At 43.8% G+C, this 21,236-nt stretch overlaps 1 protein-coding gene across 8 annotated transcripts in view; it reads left to right on the forward strand.

The window, feature by feature from the left end:
• The first annotated feature begins 336 nt into the window (after window positions 1-336).
• The window catches only part of SLC6A6 (solute carrier family 6 member 6), a 57,445-nt gene continuing 36,545 nt past the window's right edge, over window positions 337-21,236 (forward strand). Inside the window, exons 1-4 of one of the 8 annotated variants that reach the window (XM_017820554.1) lie at window positions 532-604; window positions 4,971-5,006; window positions 7,555-7,620; window positions 11,972-12,028. In XM_017820554.1, coding sequence (XP_017676043.1) covers window positions 7,566-7,620; window positions 11,972-12,028 — 112 coding nt within the window. In that variant the 5' untranslated portion in view covers window positions 532-604; window positions 4,971-5,006; window positions 7,555-7,565. Of the gene's footprint in view, window positions 605-986; window positions 1,197-2,662; window positions 2,737-4,970; window positions 5,007-7,554; window positions 7,621-11,971; window positions 12,029-21,236 lie in introns of those variants that run through there. The other 7 variants (XM_017820552.1, XM_017820555.1, XM_017820553.1 and 4 more) reach the window with 7 other exon arrangements.

Raw genomic sequence — 21,236 nt, forward strand, 5'->3', positions numbered from 1 at the left:
GGCAGAGCTGGTGACAGCGCCGTGGGATGCTTTAACTGCGAGAAGGGCGCTCTTTGTGTGAAGATAAAAAAATAACGATTAAAAAGAACGCACGAAAATAAAAAATAGCGAGAGGAGAGCGACGGCTGGGAGCCCTCGTTCCCCTCCTTCCCCGCCGCGGGACGCGGGCCGGCCCCGGGCCAGCCCCGCTCCCGCTGCCCGCGGCAGCCGCGGGGAAGGGCGGGCGGCCCGGGGCGGCCCCCCCGGGTGGCGGCGGCCGCTGCCCCGCACCCGCCCACCCCTCCCCGCCGCCCCGCGGCCGCCTGCCAAGCCCGGGCTCCGCCGCCGTGTCTGCGGCATGGCCCCTCCTCCCCCACACCCCTTCCTTTAGGCTCCCCCCTCCCCAGCAAAGAAGAGGCCGTGCCGGTGTTTTTCCACTCAGCAGGATGGGTGATGCTCAAAGCTCCCTCATTAGACAACAGACACGAGAGGTCAGGAAGAAAGCGCTTATAAATTACCGTTTCCTCCAGCTCGGCGCTGCTAGTCGCGCCGCACCGCTCCGCCGGACGCGCCGCACCGCCGCAGGGGCGCAGCGGCGCGCAGGCACCGCGGCCAGCGGACGCAGGTACCGGCGCCTCCCGGGCGGGAGGGCGGGCGGGCGGCGGGGCTGCCGCTGCTGCCGCTGCTGCCGCTGCCGCTGCGGTGGTGGCGGCGGCGGGGCCGGCGCGGATCGCCCCGGATCCCCCCTCTCTGCGAACAAAGGGGCGGCCGCTCCGCGCCCAGCGGAGCCGAACCGAGCCGGGCCGGTGGCGGCGGCATCGTCGTCCCTTTGTCCGCCCCGGCTCGGGGTGCCCCGCGGGCGCGCTTTCCCTTCCCCCTCTTACGTTTATTTGTTAATTCATCCTTCTCCTTCCAGCCCCCTCCTCCCCAGCTTTCCCATTACCCCGGCGGGGTTTTTGCTTCCCGGCGATTATTTACCCCACGCCTCCCCCCACCTTGCGTTAACTTTTTTTGGCGATAACAGTTCTCGGCAATTCCCCGTTGCTGGCGGCCCTCCAGCACATCTAGGGCGCACGCTTCTCTCCCCGGCTATTTTTGTCCATTTTCTCTCTCCTTCCCACCCCTCCCCGCCGTGTTTTCTCTGGCTGCCGTGCGCTAACCTCGAGTGAAGAGGCTGGTACGGGCAATGCTACATCTGATGCTAATGGGCCTACCTGGTGGGTAATAACGCTGCTGCTGCTTTCTTGCTGTTTCCCTCGTTTTCCTTTTTATTCCCTTCGTTTTCCATTTATTTCGTTGGTTTGATGCTGAAATCAAAGTTGTGATTGGGGCTTGGAAATAGAATGCAGGGACTGCACAGAGCAGGTTACAGAGCTCAGCGTGGTGTGAAGGGGTGATAATTTTGGGTTCGTCTGGGGGTAACTTGTATCCGAAATTCACCCGCTGGCTTTAAGATAATGAATGCCCATCGCTGCCTGAATATTGTACCAGGCGCTACGTGGGAGGACTCACAAGGTTTCCATATAAGAACATGGGAGAATTTATTTCACCCAGGCGAAGAAATGTGCAGAGTATGTGTTATTTATGAAGCTGAAGGCAAGCTGTGTTATCCTTAGGCAGCTCCGAGAGTGACAAAACTTGGTATTTAGAAATTGTAAAAGCTGATTTCTGCTGTTTAGTAAGAGCTGCGTTAAAAGGGAAGCATAGATGAAGCAAAAAAAAAAACAGGAAAAAAGTAGTGGGAGAGAATCCAGATAAGCACAACTAAATACAACCCCACACGTATTTCAGCACAGTTTGTGCCAAGGTGTAAAGATGGATTTTTTTTTTTGTTAGTTCCCATTTTTTTAACCGTATTGGGAAAGGCATTAAGAAAATGTGCCGAGAGGAGCTGGTTACGTTGATGGTGCTATTTTGGTAACTGCATTTTTTTTTTATTGCTTGCATGTGAAAATGTTTTGAGTTTTGGACTAGGAAAACAGTGAGGCAGCCCTGACAGGGGCATATGTCATCAGCTGTGTAATTTGGGGCTCAGATGACAGTTGCTACCAGTTTAGATTTTATGAGTTTAGGTTTGAGGGTAAGTCAGCCCGTTAAAACCTGCTGCGGTGGAATTTGGAGGGGAGAGGCTTTGGTGAAAACTCTGATGGTTGTTGACAGCGGGCTCTTTACCTCTGGGTCCACATTCAGGAGAGCTGACTGCTGTGTTACGGAAAGGTTTCCCCGAAGGTTATTGGGGGGGTTTTTTAAAGCAAAATGCGTGAGCAGCTGAGGCAGCCAGCAGCATGACAGTGTCCCTTGCCTGGACTAAGTCAAGGCTGAAGCACGAGTGTGAAGAGAGAATGGCTGTGTTGCCTGGTTAAACTGACATTGGAAACTTTATTTTTGGCACTTTCAGAGACAGTATCTTCGTGCTGCTTCTTCAACTGTCTCTTATCTGCTTTGCATGTTCTTTTTTTTTTTTTTCTTCCCCCCGTATTTGCCTTTCACCTCTGTCCCTCCCTGTTCCCACCTCTCACGCTTTGGGCTGTGCTAAGGAAGCTCCCACTGGAGGGCGACAGACACCTTTACCGCTCCCTAGGTGCTGCCCGGGCGGGGAGGGACCCCGACCCCGGGGCCGGGAGAGGAAAGGCCGCTTCTTGCTGTCATTTATTAACCTGCTTCTTTCACCGTGCGCTGCGAGGGTTATTTTCTGTCATACTTCGCAAAAGACAGGAGATTGCAGGTGGCACCGTGATACCTGGAGGCCCCAAGAAGGTGGTTGCGTGCTCGGGGATGCTAAATCAAAATCCTGGGGCATTTGGCTTGTTTGCTTAGGAATCTTGTTCTGGAGTCCAGTAGAAACTGGGAATCTTTCAAATGCTACTGACTTTTGTTTTATTTTGCTGTAACCAGGAGCTAAATTTGGTGTTCAGCTCTTTGTTGGTAATCCCTAATGTGTAGGTTTTGGGTTGCCTGGTGCTTTCATGTCAGAGGTGAAATGTTGGGGCTGTAGCAGGAGGCTTCAGTCAGCGTGAAATGCTGGTAGAGAAGAGGTGTTATATTGCCTGGGAAAACTAGGAAGACACTTTAGATTGGCTTGCTCTTGCTACAGAGTGCTTGGGAAACCTCCTGTGCCTGAGCAGAATCCTGTTTGTAAAGCCTCAGTGAGGATCTTGTCTTACAGCTAATCATTGCTAGTATTTCAGTGAGGGTTTTTTTAATCAATACTCTTAGTGTATCTTAGTGGCTTCCAGCCAGGTCTTATGGACTGAATGTTTCCAGAAAGACTCTCAGGCACTTTCAACAGGCTGCCATGTTTCCCAGGCAGTGATACTCCCAGGATTTTCATCAGTGCACCTCAAGACTTAGTGGCAACCCTCTATTATTTTAATTTTGCCCTTTCTAGGTTTTCCAGTGCCCCATAGTTTTGCCGCAGTGGGTAACAGGGCAACATTGCCCCGATGCCCCAATGGCAGTGTTGCCAGTTCCACCAGTAAGGGGAGTCAGCAGTGGTGCCCTGCCTGGGGTTTTAACCATGCTGGCAAACAACTCTGAAAAGATAATGCTGATTAGTTTCTTTTAAATTTAACCGTATTGCAACACATAAAAATGGATGGGAAAGTGCTGGTAGTTAAAGCCTTTTGTAAGTAATGCTTATTTGATTGGTCATATGAATAAATTGTAGATCATTTAAGAAGTGAAGCTTTGAATAGATTACTCAGTAGGATTAGTGCCTTCGACTTCTTTCATCACTAACTTAATTTACATGACCAGAATGGATCAGGGTTATGTTTTTTAAAGTAATCCTGAGTCTACTTCAGTAAAAGCTCTATACACAGAACTCAAGTTTATTCTAGTGCTACTCTGAGCGTGCAGCTTGCAGGATTGGGTCCTTGGCATTTGGAAGAAAAGGATGAGAATGTGGTGATTTAATATTTGTTGAATTTCTTCCATACATGCGTATTTACTTGAATCCTCAGCTGTTGCAGTGCCATGGATTTAATTGATTTGTGCAAGCTGAGTATCATCCCAAGGCACTACCCTTTAAGTTGGTTACACAGTAGCTAATATTGATATAAGGTAATGCAGTAGAAATTAAGTGAAACTGCTGCTCTTCATTGTCCTTTTTTCCCCAAAAACCTAGTGTTGGAAGGGCTGCTGTGCTGCCAGTCTATGACACCATGTGAAACCATGGCTGGTGTCCTACAGCATCTTCTGTATTTCTATCAGTCTCTCTTTCTTCAGTGTGTCTGGATTTACAGCAGCCCTAAACCCTGCTCCAAGAGCATCCACCAAACCCACGAGCTATGCTGGTGGAAGGGGAATGTGAATCAAATGCCACCAAGCTTTGGGTGGGAGGCAGCAGGGTGGGAAGCCCGTGGCTGTTAAGGCCCATCAGCTGTTGGGAAGGTTTGTGCATTTTAGCAGTTACTGGGTTTCCTGTTGTGGTTCTCTGTCGCTCGGCGTTGTCGCAGCCTCGAAGGATGCCTTCGCTGCTGTGGTTTCCCAACCTGAGCTTGAATAGAGCCAGTGCATGGAAAAACCACGGTGCCATGCCGTGCCCTAACACAGCAGGAGTGCCCTGCTCCAGGGTGTTGGTGCAGGTCGGCTGTCCACGGGTAGGAGAGCAACCAGTACGCTGAGCCATGGGGTTATCACTGAGCTGGAATGTAGTTAAAAGTTCATTTTTTTTGTTTCATTTTTTTGCTTCAGATCACATGGCATTTGCATTTTATTTCACTGCTTTAATTTTCCTGCTTTTTAGATAGTGTAGGCAAATCTTCTGCAATGTTTTACATGGGATGAAGCACACGAGAAATGATATCCTGTTTTGGCATTGGTACTATGTTCAGTGTCTTTATGTTCTTCAAGTATAAGATCATACTGATGAAATTAAGAAAAATGATGCATGATAACATTGAAACATGTCTGACTTATCTTGCTAGACCTATTTTTTTCCTTTAAAATATTTTTCCCTTTTGTTTTTCTCTTTTTTTTTCCCCAAACAGGAAGAGAAAATACATTCAGGAGAGACTCTACTTCATGTAAGTGTTATTTATGCTTGTTTATGAAATTACAAAAGGCTTATAAAGCTCATTAAAACGTTCAAATACTGAACACTTACCATCTGTTTATAGAAACCAAGTATAGAGCATGTAAAAATAGACTGTAGTTTTACAGCAATAATGCTCAGCAACTGTTATCTTAAACCTATCTGTGCAGTTCTTCTGTGCATATCACTGCAGAATTTAGAAACCGTTGCAAAGCACTTTGCAGACATTTAAGCAGCATGTCCATAAAGTTGGTGTGTAAATCCCAGAGGGATAATGTTAAATTGGTTTGCCCGAAGCAGAGGAGACCCAAAAGTGAGAACTTGATTTTAGCACCCCAGAGCCCTTGATTCCCAAACCCTGTGACAAAAATCAGCTTTTCTGCCTTGGATCCTACAGAATCCAAGTTCTGCCTATAGAGCCATTTGTTTGCGTGCACGTGTACTAGTGTGTGCCTGTATACGTGTGGGTAAGAGAGAGTGTGTATACGTGTATTTGGCCTCAAATAGCCTACAGTTATTTCAGGTCTCTTCTACAACCTATGGTGATACCCATTAAAGTAAGAGTAGATGCCAGCAGCCATTGGTGAATACTCTTGCAAATGTTTTGTGAAAGCATTTGGTTCCAGCCTGGCTGCTCTGTCAGGGGGAGCCTGGTAAAGTGTACATCATGGGACCAAGAAAGCTGTTATGTCTTAAAAATACAACAGGCTTTTTTTTGCCACACCATCTAGTGACCTGGGTTTTTTGCAGATCTCAGATTTGAAAGCTGTTGAGTAGTATAGGAAGCTCTGCTCTGGTATTTCTTCCTAGTAAATAAATCTGATTAAATGTTTTAAGGGGCTGCATAGATGAAGACTCTCGTTGCCTTTATGCAAAATTAGGTTAGCAAGGAAAAAGACTGCATTGTTCCCAATGCAGGGCCCGCTTTGCATAACTTCCAAGCATGTACTGTGTCCAGTGGCATGGCAAGCCCACGAGCACTCCCCTCAGGCTGATTTTCCATAAGTCAACATTTTTTTTTTTTATTATTATTTTATAAATAACATGTATCTCAGAATTGCAGCACTCCATTATGCTTGCGTAGCAACTGCTGGTTAATATGTAGCAAAACGCCGTGTGGTAACAAATGTTTTTTTGCTATTGTTGAGCTGGAATGTTAGTTCAGCTTCTAGATAAACGTGGCTTGCGCAAGGCGTCCCGGTAGACCATGACTTCTGTGGCTTGTACAGTAGTTCTGTAGGCAACCGTGTTCTGCTCTTCCTCTCCCCTGTGCTTCCCTTCATCTTCCACGGGAGCGAGGGGTGGGCTTAGGTAAAGGCAGGGAACTGGCAGCCCTTTGCATCCCACAAAGCACCAGCGTGGGGTTTATATTACGCCCATTGCTAGTCAAGCATCTGTTAAAAAAATCTCTTTATTCTGGTTGTGTTGCTAGCAGAAACACTGTAAGATGCTTTATTTAATAGCTTTAAACCGTAAGTGTTCTTTGGCTGGTTTTATGGATATCATAAGATACTCTTTCAAAAAAAAAAAAACCAAACTAAAAATCCAGTAGTAAGTGAAGGATACCCTACGAAGGATTAAAGAATCCTCCTTCCCTGCTGCTGGGAATCCTAGCTGAGACTAGGTTAAGCATTTGTATCTTTGAGAAGGTACATCATCATTTTTAAAAGGTAACAGAGAAGGAAAAAATCCAAAAGCTTTTTGTGTGTGACCATTTTCAACATTTGTAGCTCATTATTATTTCATTCTAGTGTAGGAAGTTCAAATCTCTTGAAAATCCTGTGAAGCATAGGCTTCCCAGAGATTATAAATGGGAAATAGTGCAAAAAAACACCTTTAAGAGAAGAAGCTTGCAAATAGAGAAGAACCCAAACAGACAAACCCTGCAGCAGTGACTGTGTGGTGTCTGGAAACTGCAGAATAAGCCTGCAGTGCAGATCTGAAGAGTTTTGCCTGGAGACTGCAGTATCACAAAGAAGGAATCGAGAATTCTTAACTCCAATAGATACACTCCAAAATGAGTAATGAAAAGTCAGTGGTCCAGAGGCCATTTGCAGTGCAGCCTTCCATCACCTGCTGTGGCTTTTCAACAGCTAACGGCAAGCTTTGAGCATCAGAGCCTCTCTCTTCTGGTTCTGTGCATGAAATATTATGACCTTGACTCGATAACTCTATTTGTGCCTGTCTGTGCATTGGCTCCCCTTGGCTTCTTCAACTGTGTGAGTTTCCAAAGGAGAGTTAAACTCCAGGGAAAGGAGTAGTGAGGCTATAAGGAAATGGCAGGATGGTGAAGCATCCAGGGCAGGGATCTCTCCCAGGCCCTATTCAGAGGGGGTTGACTCCTGTGGCAGTGAATGCTCGGTGGGGCTTAACCCCTCAGACTCTGACTTGGACCGATCACTGTGACAGGAGGTGACCACTTTGAAAAAGGGTTCTTTGTCATAGTAACCAGCCATATGTAGTTGTAATGATAAGAAAGGGACCATCTTATTGTAGTCACTTTGCGACAAATACTACCACAATTCATTACTTTCCATCAGTGCCTCATCCTATGGAGGAATCACCACTGCCCATCTACATTGAGGAGGGGACAGAAGTCCCGATTGGTGAGTGCAGTTGGGATGGGATTTGTTTAAGGGAGGGTATAACGGTACTCGGGGTTTATATTCCTCACGTTTGTGTGTACCCATTTGTCATTGAAAACTGTAAGGTCTGTTGCAAATGTGTGGGGGTTTTTATTTTATTTTCTTCTTTATTTTCTATTAAGAGCTCCTGAGGGTTGTTAAAATACTGCTAGAGTTGGTTTTCAGCTAATCATAAATCAAAGTACATAATTTATGCAGTGACACTGAAAGCTTCTGTGCAGGATGTCTTAATACAAGGCTGAGGAAGACCACGAGTATCACAAGAGGTAGTTCCCACTTTGGCCTTAGATCTCGATGTTCAGATATTTGGAATAATCTGAGCTCTGGGTCAGCACTTTTTTCTTGCTGACACTCTCATGCCCGGCACCCAACAGACTCAAATTGCACACACCACTGAATAGCCAGAAGAGGGTCAGAGAGGTTTGCCATTACCTGACGTACACATTGGAGCGCTGCACACCCCCATTTTCTGGGCTCTGGTGTAGATGTATTGTCACTACATGGATATATAGGTTGAGTGTTTTCTTGGGGTTTTTTAAATAGAAAAGCAGTCTTTAAGGTAACTCATAAAGAACAAGACAAAAAGATAAGTAGGTTGGACTGTGGTGATCTCCTTGGACAGTAGAAAGCTATGATGGCAAAATTTCCCAGAGCTCCTTCCTCATACAACCTGTTCTGGATTGCATACAGTAAGTGTGCCTTAGCTATCACCTTGGGAGTCTACCTTGTTGAGCAGATGTGTCTCTTCAAACAACTTTTTCTTATTATATATCCTGAATTTTTCCATTCCTAAATACAAGCAGTTGCTTCTTGTCCTACTATCTTTTGAGCTAGATTAATTACCTTCCTCTACACACAGTACCTTGAAGGTATTTATAGCTGGATCTCAGCCCAGGAGTCTTCTCATTTATAGAACATATTAATTTTAGCACTGCTACTCTTTCCTTAGATCACTTTTATTGTCCTTATTTGTATTTCCTTTAATTTCTCTATCTCCTTTCTAATCTGTGGAGACTTGAACAGGTCATAATTTGTTCACTGTGGTTGTTTTGACACAGCATTATGCTTTAGATTTCCATGTCATCCCTTCCCATGTACACATCCAGAAATAGCTTGGCCTTTGACCCTTCTGCATCAATCAGTAGCACCACACAGAGAAACTCTATTACTTGGCTAATCTTACCTGCAATCACCTTTAGGTCTTTCTTGGATTCACAGCTTTGCTAGCTGCTCCTCAGGCAATGTCACTGCTCTCCTGAGATGTAGGGCTTTATCCTTCCTAGCACTAAATCCCCATCCCATAAAATAAGTGATAAAATAATCACTTATTTTGTCCATTAATTACTTAAGACAGCATCCCTTTGGTTATTTTAATGCCCTGGGTTTTTATCGTTAACATAGAAGTTGTTACTGTTTTATCATATATAGAGCAAATAAGTACTTATGATTTTATATTTTGATACCTATTACAGCTGTCTTCTGCATGTTAGTATGGACTCCTTTCTCAGCTTCATCATTCTTGTTTATATACCTTCCCTAACCTTTCCTTCCTCTAGTTAAAAAAGTTCATTATGTAAAAACTGACAGGTTTAGCCTTCTCCTTGTCTTCATTTGTACCTTTCCTCATTATAGAATTAGTATCTTGCTTCTGTATGTTTTCCATGCATGGCATGATGTGGTCTTTCCCACAGCAGATCATCTTTTCCTCATCTCCTCTGGGGTTGTAGTGCTCGACATCAGTCCCTTCTTGTAGAACTGTTAAGGCCAAGTTCTGTCGTGGCCCCTGGTATTTCATCTTGTCTTTCCCACTGCACTGAGGAAACCTGGACTGCCAAGATCATGGCACCTGCACCAAGAAAAACACTGTAAGGCTGATGAGTCACAGAACTATCAACCAACCAACCAAAAAAAACCTCAACTATGAGTGGAAAGCTTTTTAGAGGTTGTTTGTTTGGTGATGTCTTGAAGCAGGTTTGTTGGATTAGGCTCTGAAATGCAGCACTGGCTGTGAAATGGCCAAATTGGGTTGGAGAGGGCAAAATGTTTACTTATTCTAAATAAGTATCTGGACTGTCAATACAGCAAGCTCTGGTTGAGGGGCAATGAGTGGAAAAAGTAAATGATGCAGAGATGAGGGCAAACCACAAGCTCCGAGTTTGGTATTTGAATGTCTGGCATGGGTCAGGGCTTTAGATGCAGTATAAATAATCAGTATAAACCATCAAACTAGGAAGTCAGCTGCAAAATTCTGATCTGGGTCTGGGTTTCAGTATTGGCCCTGCTTTCCATTGAGCTTATCAACGTGGTCCAGGTCCAGCGTGCCCATTTGCACCCGTACAGACACTAATAGGAATGAAACAAAGTCCTGTCTGCATTTAGACTTGAGAAGAATAACACAAAGTGCAATTGTTAAAACATTTAATTCAGCACAGCCATCATTTACTTTTAAAAGGTTGTTTAGAAAACTTAGATTATTTCATAATAACATTTTGGTTGTTATATGGTGTGCGTACTGTTCTGGCCCAGGCCTGACTGGTGGTGGTAGATTGCTTTGTAGCTTCTGTATTGAAAAAATAGAGAAATCAGTAGGCTTTTCAGAGTCTAAATTTAACAGTGCTAATTATTTCAAGCAATTTAAAAAAAGAACATAAATCTCACTTGTTTATTACAGCTCCTTCATGAAAACAGCAGCTACAAATAATACTCAGTAATGAAATCTAGCTAACACTGTCATGAATTAGCCAACAAGAGAATGAATATTTGGGATCTGGGCAAGGGCAGCATTTCCTTCTCTTTGCATTGAGGAGAAGGTGTTATTATCTAAACACTGTTTTTATCTCCTTGGGTGAAATGAAGACTTTGGCATTTCTGCATAGATGAATATGACTTTTGACTGGCTCTACTTAGTTTTTATGTACTTTTTGCCCTTTTTATGTACTTCTCCCCAGAGGAACGTAGGTGAGGGAGATGCAACCAATGTTTGAATAAACCAAAGAAATTTCTGAGGAGATGAAGAATATCTTGTGACCACTAGTAAAGAACCTACAGAGTAGCAGTGAAAGAAAGGTCATATGCTGGCAGTCTTGGTTCAGGCACAATTTCAGCTGTCTCCCATACGAGTAAATGGTTTAGGAGATTCCAAGTGAGGAAATAAGCAGAGCAGGTCCTTGTTCACCATGACTCTTCATGCTAAGGGTCCTGTTGTGTTAAACACTGAAGAGAACACCTGAGGCCACACAGTCCAAATTCACGTTTTGTAAAGCATAAACACAGGAACAAAATATTTGTATTGGCAGTCATTGCATTTGGGCTATACAGGACACCACCGAGGGAATAATTGCCTCCTCAGGGATCAGGGAGCAGTAGAGCTGTAGGCTGAGATGTTTGTTTATATTCTCCTTCCAAGTCACATTTTGAGATGTTAATGTTGTTTGATACCTGTGAAATTAGCTCAAAGACATACAAATTCAGGATCTAATTTTGAACTGATTTATTCCAGCGTAGCTTTGTTGATTCCAGTAGCATTGCTATTGCTTTATCGTTGTGTAAATAATGTCAGAAGTGAGATCTCCTTGTTCAGGAATCAGTCCTGCTGACTTTGAAACCTGTGGCATTTCTGCTGTAGCTCTGAGTCCCTATGTGGGTGAAATCCCAATGGTCCACTTCCATCTTACTGACCCACTTTTGCTAATGAATAGCACTGCTTTCAGTGGACTTGTGTCAAATGTGTACAAGTGTTACATAGACCTTGCCTATACAGGGGTTTTACCCCCATTAAATCATCTCGATATGGTGGAAAGCTCCATTAGCCCTCTGGAGTCATGTTCTCTTGGTCATATTCACAAGTCATGGTGCAGCCTGGGCTCATTTGAGTAATCTTGATTACAGGAGAAGAATTTTCTTGTAATCGCACACAGTTTCTTTTGCTACTACTCAGTCCCTTATTTTAAGTATCTCTGGTGCCTTCTCCGTGATAAAAACTGGATTTTTTTTGCTCTTGGGCAAACTCACCGAAAGACAGATGCTCTGTTACTTCTTATGTCTCTTTCGATAAGAGAGTTAAAGCTCTTTTTTAAGCCATGTGACCATAGAAAGTACCCCTTTTCCAGACAGGAAGAGTATTTGTCACCCTACAGAGAGCTGGCTCTGTGTCTCTCTTGGAGGTTGCCTTCCCTTGCAAGAGAAGAAAACCATTTCTGTTGCACATGCTAAGGTTTGCTCTTTCATGGGGTGCTGGCACACAGAAAGCTTGATTTTTGCCAGGTACTGAGTGCCTTCTGCAAGGTGTTGAGTGCCCTCCTATCCTTTGCAGCCAAAAAGGATTTGATTGCTCTTGGCATCAGGCAAATCTGGACCCAGAAGACCACAGGTAGTATTTACCAATTATTTATGTGCTTTCGCATGCCAGAGTTTGTCTGAATTAATTTTCATAGCATACAAGAAATTTCAGGCGTTAATGACACTTGCCTGCCACTAAAAACATTTTTTTTAAATAATAATAATACAATAATAAGCATGACATTTATTGCATGGCCGTGGGGAAATTAAAACCCCCCCAAATTAACTACAGTCCAAGTAACTATTAGCTCTTCAGAGCTAATGTGTGAGTTATATACCCTGAATGAGCACCACATGCCAATTCATTGTGGCACAGTGAGTCACAGGACACATTGTGGAAAACAATAATTGCTTGGCATGCATTGGAGCACTCAGTAGGGTTTTTTGTTTGGTTTTTTAAAGGAATATGTTTTAATCTGACAATAAAATGAGTACTGTCTGATATGCTGCCACCAGAGACTGCTGATTATTTTGTACTTACCTGGAGCTTACCCATTTGTCACTCACCTCACACCCCCTCAGTACCTTCTGCATTCCAACTGCTTGTATTGTACGTGTGCAGCACCAGAATATGAAGATTGAGCCTTCCATTTGGTACTGTCTTGCCATTTTGTGTTAATCCTCTTCTCCCTTTTCCTCATCATCTTCTTTCTATGTCAGATAGAGAAATTGAGATTGTTTATGTGGAAAAAAAGTTCACCCTGAGAGGAGTGAAGCAATGGGATGGGTTTGCACAGAGACTGTATGGTCTCCACACTGAGATTTTCAGAGGTTGACCAGATAAGGCCATCAGCAAACCAGTCTGATTTTGATGTTGGCCCTTCTTTGAGCAAGAAGCTGGGCTTTCATGACCTCCAGAAGTCCCTTCTGACCTGAATTACTTTATGGTTCTGTTTATTATGCAGTTCCTGTTCCAGTTCAGCCATGATGCTGTGAATGTCATTAACTCCTCACTCCTTATCACTGTCAGTCATTCATACCAGCATAGAACAGGAGTGAACTCCTGAAGGTCAGTGAGGTGACAGTGGTTTTACTCACATGGGTACAAAATCAAGATTTGAAAAAAGGTGAGATTAGTAGGTGAAATTTGGGTATCTCTGAAATGATTTGAAATTTTTACCAGGATTTCATTCCAGTTCTCTTCCAATCCTCAGTAAGTGCCAATTGAAGTTATCAGTTGAAGAGTCTTATGCATAATTATGTCAGGACAATAAGTATTTAAAGAGTAAAAATCATCTTTTCCCCCTTTCAGTTACAAATCCCATTCTCTAGCAGCCTTGGAGAGAGCTTTGGGGTGTTTAGGATTTAGTGAGTCACCAACTGCCCTCGCTGTGCCATTACGTGCTGGTTTCCTCATGTGGCTGTAACCACGTGAGGGAGTTAATGCTGCACAGAGCATCTGCTCCTCAGCTAAACGCCTTCCCAGCCCTGCAGCTGTCTACCAGAGAGCTCTGGATGTGCAGAGGGGCATCTGTGAGCTCGATTGGGTAGCAAATTTTCATGGGTTGCCCCATATGCTGGCCAAAAAACACCCTTTGTCAGAATAGTGTTATTATAATTGTGATGAAAGCAAGCAAAATTGCACTTAAATTCACCATGTCAGCTTAGGGAATTTTCAACAATTATCTAGCTATTCTAGGGGGACCAAAAAAACCCCAAAACTCCCTTACTAGGAAAGAGAAATATGAGAATAATTTCATAGGGTTGCTCTTCCAAGTCTGACAGGATAAGGTGTTTTTTCTTGGTATTTCTCCTTTATCAGCAAGAAGTATATTGCTTATGCAAACACCTTATTTCCCATCAGGCTCTATCAAAAGTAAAGTTTACAAATGGGGCTACCATAGTGGATTGTGGAAAGACTTAAACATGACCAACCAAAAGCCTTTGTTATCCCTTTTTATACAAGGCAGGATTCTAAAATTGAGATTTAACAGGACAGACTTGCTTTCACTGCTGCCCTCCCTTTTCTGTAACCAAATCAATACTCTCTCCTCATACAGAACCTCCGTAGGTGATGTAGAGGACTGCTCTTTCAAATGTGAAAAAGGTGTTGTGCCATGTAGAGGAAATGTAGAATGGAAGATGCTATTGCTTAATAGGGTTGAAGGTCCCCTCTTCTCCACTCTGTGCAGTATACAAGCTATAGATTACAAGTCAAATTTAATAGGAAGATAGTAATCACGTGAGGAATTGAAAGCAATACATTGGACTTTGAATCCCCGAGGTTTCTCCTGCAAAACTACCACAAGTTCATGTAGCTTTTGTAGTCACTTAGAAAAATTCAGCCAAGTAAACAAAAGGAAGTCTCTCACTTTCTACCTTTAGTTTACATATGAATTGTTTTTGTTGCTATCTCAGCTGTTTGTCAGGTGCCCATCGTTTACAGTGGAACTGCAAACAGTTAACCACCTGTCCCTAATTAGCAAATAATGAAAGACAATTGTACTCATGATGAAAACAGCTTTAGATATTAAAGGTTAATGTGCCACGTTGGTATCTAATGTAAGCATGTTCACTGATGTGAAATTGCACTAAGAGAAATCCTCAACTGTTCAGCTTTGAGCTGGTAACAGGAGTAAGGTGAGTTTACAGTAATCAAGCTAGGGCTATAAAAGCAACCTGCAGTGAAACCATCAGCTGGCATTTGTTCGTAAAGATAAGAGATGAAGAAAAGTACTCAGGCTGTTCCTATATTGTCATGCTGTATTTGGGGAAGCTTACCTGCAAAAGCCAACAGAGAAAACAAGTGCCTGTAGCCAGTGGGATTGACCCTGGTATAAAGGTGGGACTGCAGATACTTGTTTCTTGTATTGGAGTCAGCCTTTGCTCTTACAGAATTCCCTTTGGAGGCAGCAATTCCAGGGTGAATTCTGTGGGGCTTTTGTCCAAGTAGAGTGTGGGCTCAGGGCTTTGTTCATGCTTGGTGTGTGCTCTGCACTTTGCAGACTGTGGTATGCAGAAGTGGTTTGTATGTTAGTTTCCTTGGAAAAGTGAAGTATTTGTTCTGGCACTCTTTGGTTTTCATATCTCTTGACATAAAAACGAGCACAGCTCTTGGTCTGTGAAAGCTGATGTTAGAGGCCCTGGCAAAAGTGAACTGAAAATACACCTCTGGTTGGGAACCAGTGTGAGTCACATGATCTTTAAAAGCATATTGGTTTAGCGGTCAATGCCAAAGGTTTTACTTCCAACTCAGAACTTCAAAGCAGATGGGTAGCGATCAAAAATTTGTGATTTTGATCAAATAATGCCCATTGAGAGGCCTGTAGATCATAGCAGTATTCCTTCTCAAATGCCCTCCAGGAGCATGGTGAGTGGCTCTGGACGGCTATGGAAGCTGAGAGGACAGAACTGCAGCTGGAGACTGAGCCAAGGCTGTTCTGGGATTAAACAAAACATACCATTGTCCAGCCGTGCAAGCCAGCACCTGGCACCAGCTGCATGAAAGCAAATAAATATCATAGTGTCTCCAGCGCTTCGCTTTTTTTGTGTGTGTGAAAGTCTACAGTTCACCAACCTGTTTTGCAAAGTTGGGCTCTCAGTGAGCTTGTTCACCAGCTTTGCCACTTCTTCTTTTAGCATATCCTCTGCAGGACCCCCCCCCCCCGCGCTGTTCTGCGCTGCTGTATCAGTGGTTTCGATTTCATTTCCTGTGTGAAACTTCATATGCTGAAAGTTTCTGTTCCTTTTTTTTTTTTTTTTTACTTGAAGGAAAGAAAACAACAACAGTAAATTAAACCTCAGGGTGCTTGGGAAATCTCTGATGACTGAAGGCCTCTGAGCATCGGTGCCCTGGCCGAGCACCCCAGTCACCTGAGTACCCCTGGTTCAGCAGCAAGGGTTGTGTCTCCACATCTTAAAAGATTACAGCTCATTTCCGTCTCTGAATCATATTTTTGCTGATATTTACTGCCAGCGTGGAGGAGAAGTCAAGGCTAAAATGAAAAGTAGCTCGCTCTTGCCATTAAGTTTTAGTGCTCCTGATCCAGCCCTCAGGGCTTTGTAACCGGCTCAGGTTTTATAGCCCTGTAATGGGACTAACGCTGCGGATCGCGTGCGTGTAATAGCTGTTTTCCTGGTACAGGTTGGCTGGCTGTTTTCCACCCACGGTGCCGTGTGGCACAACTCTTCCTTCCATTACTCTATTCTAGAAAAAAATAAAAATCAGGTGTTATGCACATGGAGCACAGGAACAAAGAGGAGGAAAGGATTGTTCTCTTGCACCGATGGTGCGGGGATCTAGATTTGTAGGAATAAGTTACTGGGTGACATGTTTAAACAGCTGCCACAGGTGGGATAGAAGTCTATCCTCAGTTATTAAGTTAAGATGAATGGATAGAGGCAATAAAAACACAACTCCAGCTTTGTGTGGAGGTGGTCTAGGCAGATACAGCAACAGCTGATCAAAGCCCTCACTAGCTATGGAAGACTCTACTTGTTTTTCCAAAAACATGTTATCCTATACAGATATCTGTTTTTTACTTAGAAAACATCCTGAAAAAGTACAGTAATCTTCAATTACGAGAAAGCCCTGAACATTAACATTGGTAAACTTAGTAAATTTAAGGCCGAATTTGGAATTAGCTGAAAAAAAAACCCCGTGCGAGGGTGAAATCATTTATTCCCCCAGAAAAAATTACTGTGAAATAGTGAATTCATACATCTTATTGCACATTTGCTTTACTAAATGGCTACTTTATTGTTTCTCTTTCCTGCGCTGAGGCACAGCTCAGTTATCGTAGCTTGCAGAGGTTGCTGTCTGACATTATCACGTGTTGTAAGTGCCTTGCAGAAGTGTCACACAGGATCAATATGCCATTAATCACATGCAAAAAATTCAATAGGCACAGTGCACACCACTGACTGGTCAAGTTCATAAGCTTTGTGAGCTTTAAGGGTTTTGCCTTTTTTATAGCAGGATGAAGGACGTCCCTTATTGATTTTGGTGTGGTTTATTTGTGGCAATAGAACTAATTTAATTGACACCAAGACTTGCTGGAGAATTGCAGTCCACTCAAGAGCAGACCTTCAGAATTGAAAACGAAATATAACAGTGCTTGTTCCTTTGGTCAAAAGGTGTAACTTCAGGGTATAAGGTGGTTGAAGAGTCAAGGATATGCACAGCTTGTTGAATCTTCTTCGACAATGCCCATCTTGCTTGGAAAGCCACACCACGTGGATATACTCTTGCATTTTGTTAAGGGCCCCGTCATAAGGACAAAGGCCTCAAGAGGTGGTGTCACCCAGTAAATTAATGTTTTTCCACTTCCACACCATGAGAGCTGGTGGAGCAGAGGGAGCAGGCAGGGACGGCAGTGGAGGGCTGGTGTTTCTTTCCAGCCTATTGACAGTCAGGAGGCTGTGAGCTGGCACACCCAGAGGCATTAAATTAGGTCAGCAGTTGGCTTCACGTGAACAAAACCAAGTTTTAACTGGTTGTTCTCCTCCACATAATTACCAATACAGTGTAAAAAGGACAAGCAGTTTCCCTTCATTCTTTCTGCCTCTGCCAACCCTTGCTTTTATGCTCTCCTTCCTCGCTGTTGTCTTTGCAAGAGTCGCCCCTGGGCATTCTTCTTTGAGGAGGGGACAGAGCAGGAGGATCATGACTCTCCAGGGCAGGTCACTTGGTTTCTCACTAGGATACAGGAGACACTGTGCCCACAAAGATTTCAGAAGGACAGTTGCAACCGGTGTGACTCAGTGTGCCAGTCCCCTACTTCACTGCCTCTCATCCTCTTCCACACTGACCATTGTGGAGGCCAGGGCTGCCCTGAGCCATCTCCCTGGGAATCAGGCTCAATCCCTGAGGCTGGGAAGCATTATTTTTGCTTCAGCCTCTGTTTAGGGACAGGGTCATGTTCCCTCTGAAATACATTGGAGTTTGTGGGTATTAATTTTCCTCCTTTCCACCCCACACAACGGGAAAGGAGTTTTTAATTTCCTCCTGTTCTGGGTTTAGTTCTAACTGCTTTGTTCTTTAACATAAATAAGTAGAACAAAATGAGCATCTAGAGTATTACGTGACTGCAGATTTTCTGCTGCTGAAATCTGAGCAAAGATGCAGGATTTTATAACAGCTCAGTGCTGTGACATGGTGCCTGTTTGAAGAGAATGGAAACACCAGCAAGAAAAAAGCATGTAGGGAAAAAAGATATCTTTTGTCCAGACCATAACTGATGAAAAAGAAATTGCGTTAAGCCCTGGGCTTTCCTTTCAGAGTAGACTCCAGCGGTATAAAGAAGTGCATTTTGCTCTTAGAAAATTTTCAATAGCAGATTTTCCAGTTAATCTTAGAAGACTAAAAAAAGCATCATAGTGAAAGAAAAGGAAATGATGAAGGAGTGAGAAGGAGAGATGAAGAAAGTTGAAGGGAAAACTGAGAAAGAAGAAAGCAAAAATGGATAGATGTTTAAATAACCACCTGTACCCAGGGAAATGTAATCAGAAAAAGAGGAGTCCATTAAAAACAGAACAGTGAGCTGTAATTCAGGGAAATTTTAGAAGCACTTTCAAGAAGAAGAGAGGCAGTGTGTGCAGTAAAGGGAGCCGTATTATTTTCAGAAAATGTAGGTATCTTGTTCAATGAAGCAGAACGAACTTGGATATGAGTTAAGGACAATAAGTGAAGTCAGGTGCTCTTTGGGTACTGGTGTGGCCTTGAGGGTGGCCAAACATAAAGGCTTTTTCTCCTGCAGAGCAGAAAGACTTGCACTAAAGCCGTAAGTTTGATCAAGGGGCTGTTTATTTTAATCATGTATCGATTGGCTTAACCACACTGCTCCGGGAGGGAGGGAGAGCTGTCAACATCAAGAATTACAGCTTTCAAAGTTCCAAGTAATCCCAGGAAATGAGCCAAACATAATAAATGCAGTTTTATTTGGGACCTGATCCTACTACTGTTGAAATCAATTGCAGCTTTTCCATTGCTCTCAATGAGAGTGAAAGCTGTTTATTTGAAGAGCAGCTCTGATCCAGCAATCAGGGCAGCTAATTTTGAAATATTCATGAATATGAATGTAAAATAATAATAATTTGAAAAAGAACCAATCCACGGGTAGATTGGCAGATCTAGGAAAGTTCAGTTTTTAAAGGGAGGTTGACTTCACTTTGCAAGATACAAACCAAAAAATGACAGAAAAATAAGAGAGATGATAATATCTAAAGAGGCAGTGAACTTAAGCAGGGTTAGCAAAATTAATTATAATGTGGTAAACTGATGTCTCTCAAAAGTCCTTGAGGCAGAAGAGTAGGAAAGAGCACTGAGAAGCTCAAGACATACAGTCTGCACAGGCTGAACTCTAGTAGAGAAGGTTCCTTGCAAGCAAAAGTAGTGGTGGTACGTATCACACTGCAAAAATAGTCCATACAGGACAGCCATACAGACATTCCTCAGGCAGCATTCCCATCAAGGTCAGAGGTACTCTGGATATGTATTGTGCTTTTAGTTTTCTAACAGAAGAAGCTAGAAAAAAAAAATGTTCAGTTAGCATGCTAGTCACCACTTCAGTATGTTGAATCTTTGGACAAAGTTTATATGAATTGACCAAAAGAGAAGTGTCTGCTTTGCTGTGGTTTCTGATGTTCAGATGCAAGATAGGGCATGCATTTTAGCATGCCTAAATATTTACACACGTATATCTGTGTGTACAGGCACACTTTGATTTTCCCATTTCCATCAACATTTTGAAAACCACTGTTTGGAAGACTCAGTTTTTAGAGAGTATTAAATGAGGTAGCATCCATGATGGATTTATCCTCAAGGCTCTTCCTGGAAGGTTTTGACATGCGTTGGTCGCTTGTCTCCGGCTGTAAGAAGCTTGGAGCTGATCATTACTGTAATCCCAAAGCAGAAACTGATCACAGTGTATTTTCAGATGTGTAATCTGTGGGTTGTCTCTCAAAAAAAATCAGTGGTTCCGTAGTAATGTGAGTTGTGTCCTGACAACCAGCAGGTCCTGGCCATGCTGGTGCCTTTCCCCACCTGCATCGCTCACCGTCTGACCCCTCTGTCCAGTGCCTCCCTCTTCCCCTACCCCTCATTTTTTTGCATGTTATGAAGGATTACATTTCAATGCCAGTATTTTTCTAAAGGGTATGGGTTATTTGAGATGTAGGCTGTACGTGTGAAGATCTGATTTCTGCAGCCAAGGGGATGGCCCAAGCCGAGTTGGCTGTGAAAGCTCTCCACTTATGGCTGGTCTTTTGGTATTTTCAGCTGTGCACCAAGGACTGGTCAGTCATAGGGGGTGGCAGAAGGGCTTGGGTTAGCGCAGGGTATTTCACCTAAGGAAATCTGAGCAAGGGACACACGCAGATCCTGCTGCGGAAGGAGAGGCACCCTTGAGGTGCTCCTGGTGGCACAGGTGAGCAGGTGCTTGAGAAGCACAGTGTGCCCATGCACACTCCCTTGTTGTGTTTTTTCCGTATTTTACCAGCATCAGTTTGACAATCGGTAACTCCATCCTCTGTTAACGTGGGTTTGTACCAGTGTACGTGAGAACAGATTCTGGGCCTGGCCCAGTCTGTATCCTTTCTCCCCTTGCTTTCAGATCAGGCTCTTGCAGTGTGATTGTGCTCAGCCTGGCACACTGTAAATAGCAGGCTTGACTGCTGCTTTCTGTTTATCCATATTAAGTTCATCAGATGAAGCCAGAGCTTCCTGGGGCCATCTGAAGCTTCCTGGAGGGGGTACTCTCACAGGCAGATGTGGCTCCTGGAAGGCAGACGTGTGTCTCTGGGAGGCAAACATATGCCTCAGACTTGCATCACTCCTTTTGGACTCTCTGGTTGTAAGAGCATTTTTTTACAATATATTTCCTTGGGGTAATCTGATGGACTTAGATCTCGGATACCATCCACACTAAGTGATACAGTAAAAATAACCTATTATTCTCTGGTTCTGACCTGGGCGGTGACAACATATTGTTTCAGCATCTCTGTCAGACTATTTCCTTCAAGAGCCATTTTAACCTCACCCAGTGGGACATAACTAAAGGAAATGAAACTCCAACCCCATTAAGGAAAAAGACAATGCCTTTCACTAAACAAACTTGATTTTCTTGGCTTTTCTTCACCAAGGAGAATCGCCTGTACCCCCCACCCTTGCAGCCTTTGTAGACAGTTCCTGTAATTGGGAATGGCTGGGTGGACACCAATGGTTGGCAGCAAAGGGGGATAAATCCGACATCCCTTGAACGTGACATGGGCTGGGACCGCAGTCCCAGGTGGCCGCTTAG

Source organism: Lepidothrix coronata, unplaced genomic scaffold (genome assembly GCF_001604755.1).
Source record: "Lepidothrix coronata isolate B3197 unplaced genomic scaffold, Lepidothrix_coronata-1.0 Scaffold84, whole genome shotgun sequence".
Taxonomy (NCBI): domain Eukaryota; kingdom Metazoa; phylum Chordata; class Aves; order Passeriformes; family Pipridae; genus Lepidothrix; species Lepidothrix coronata.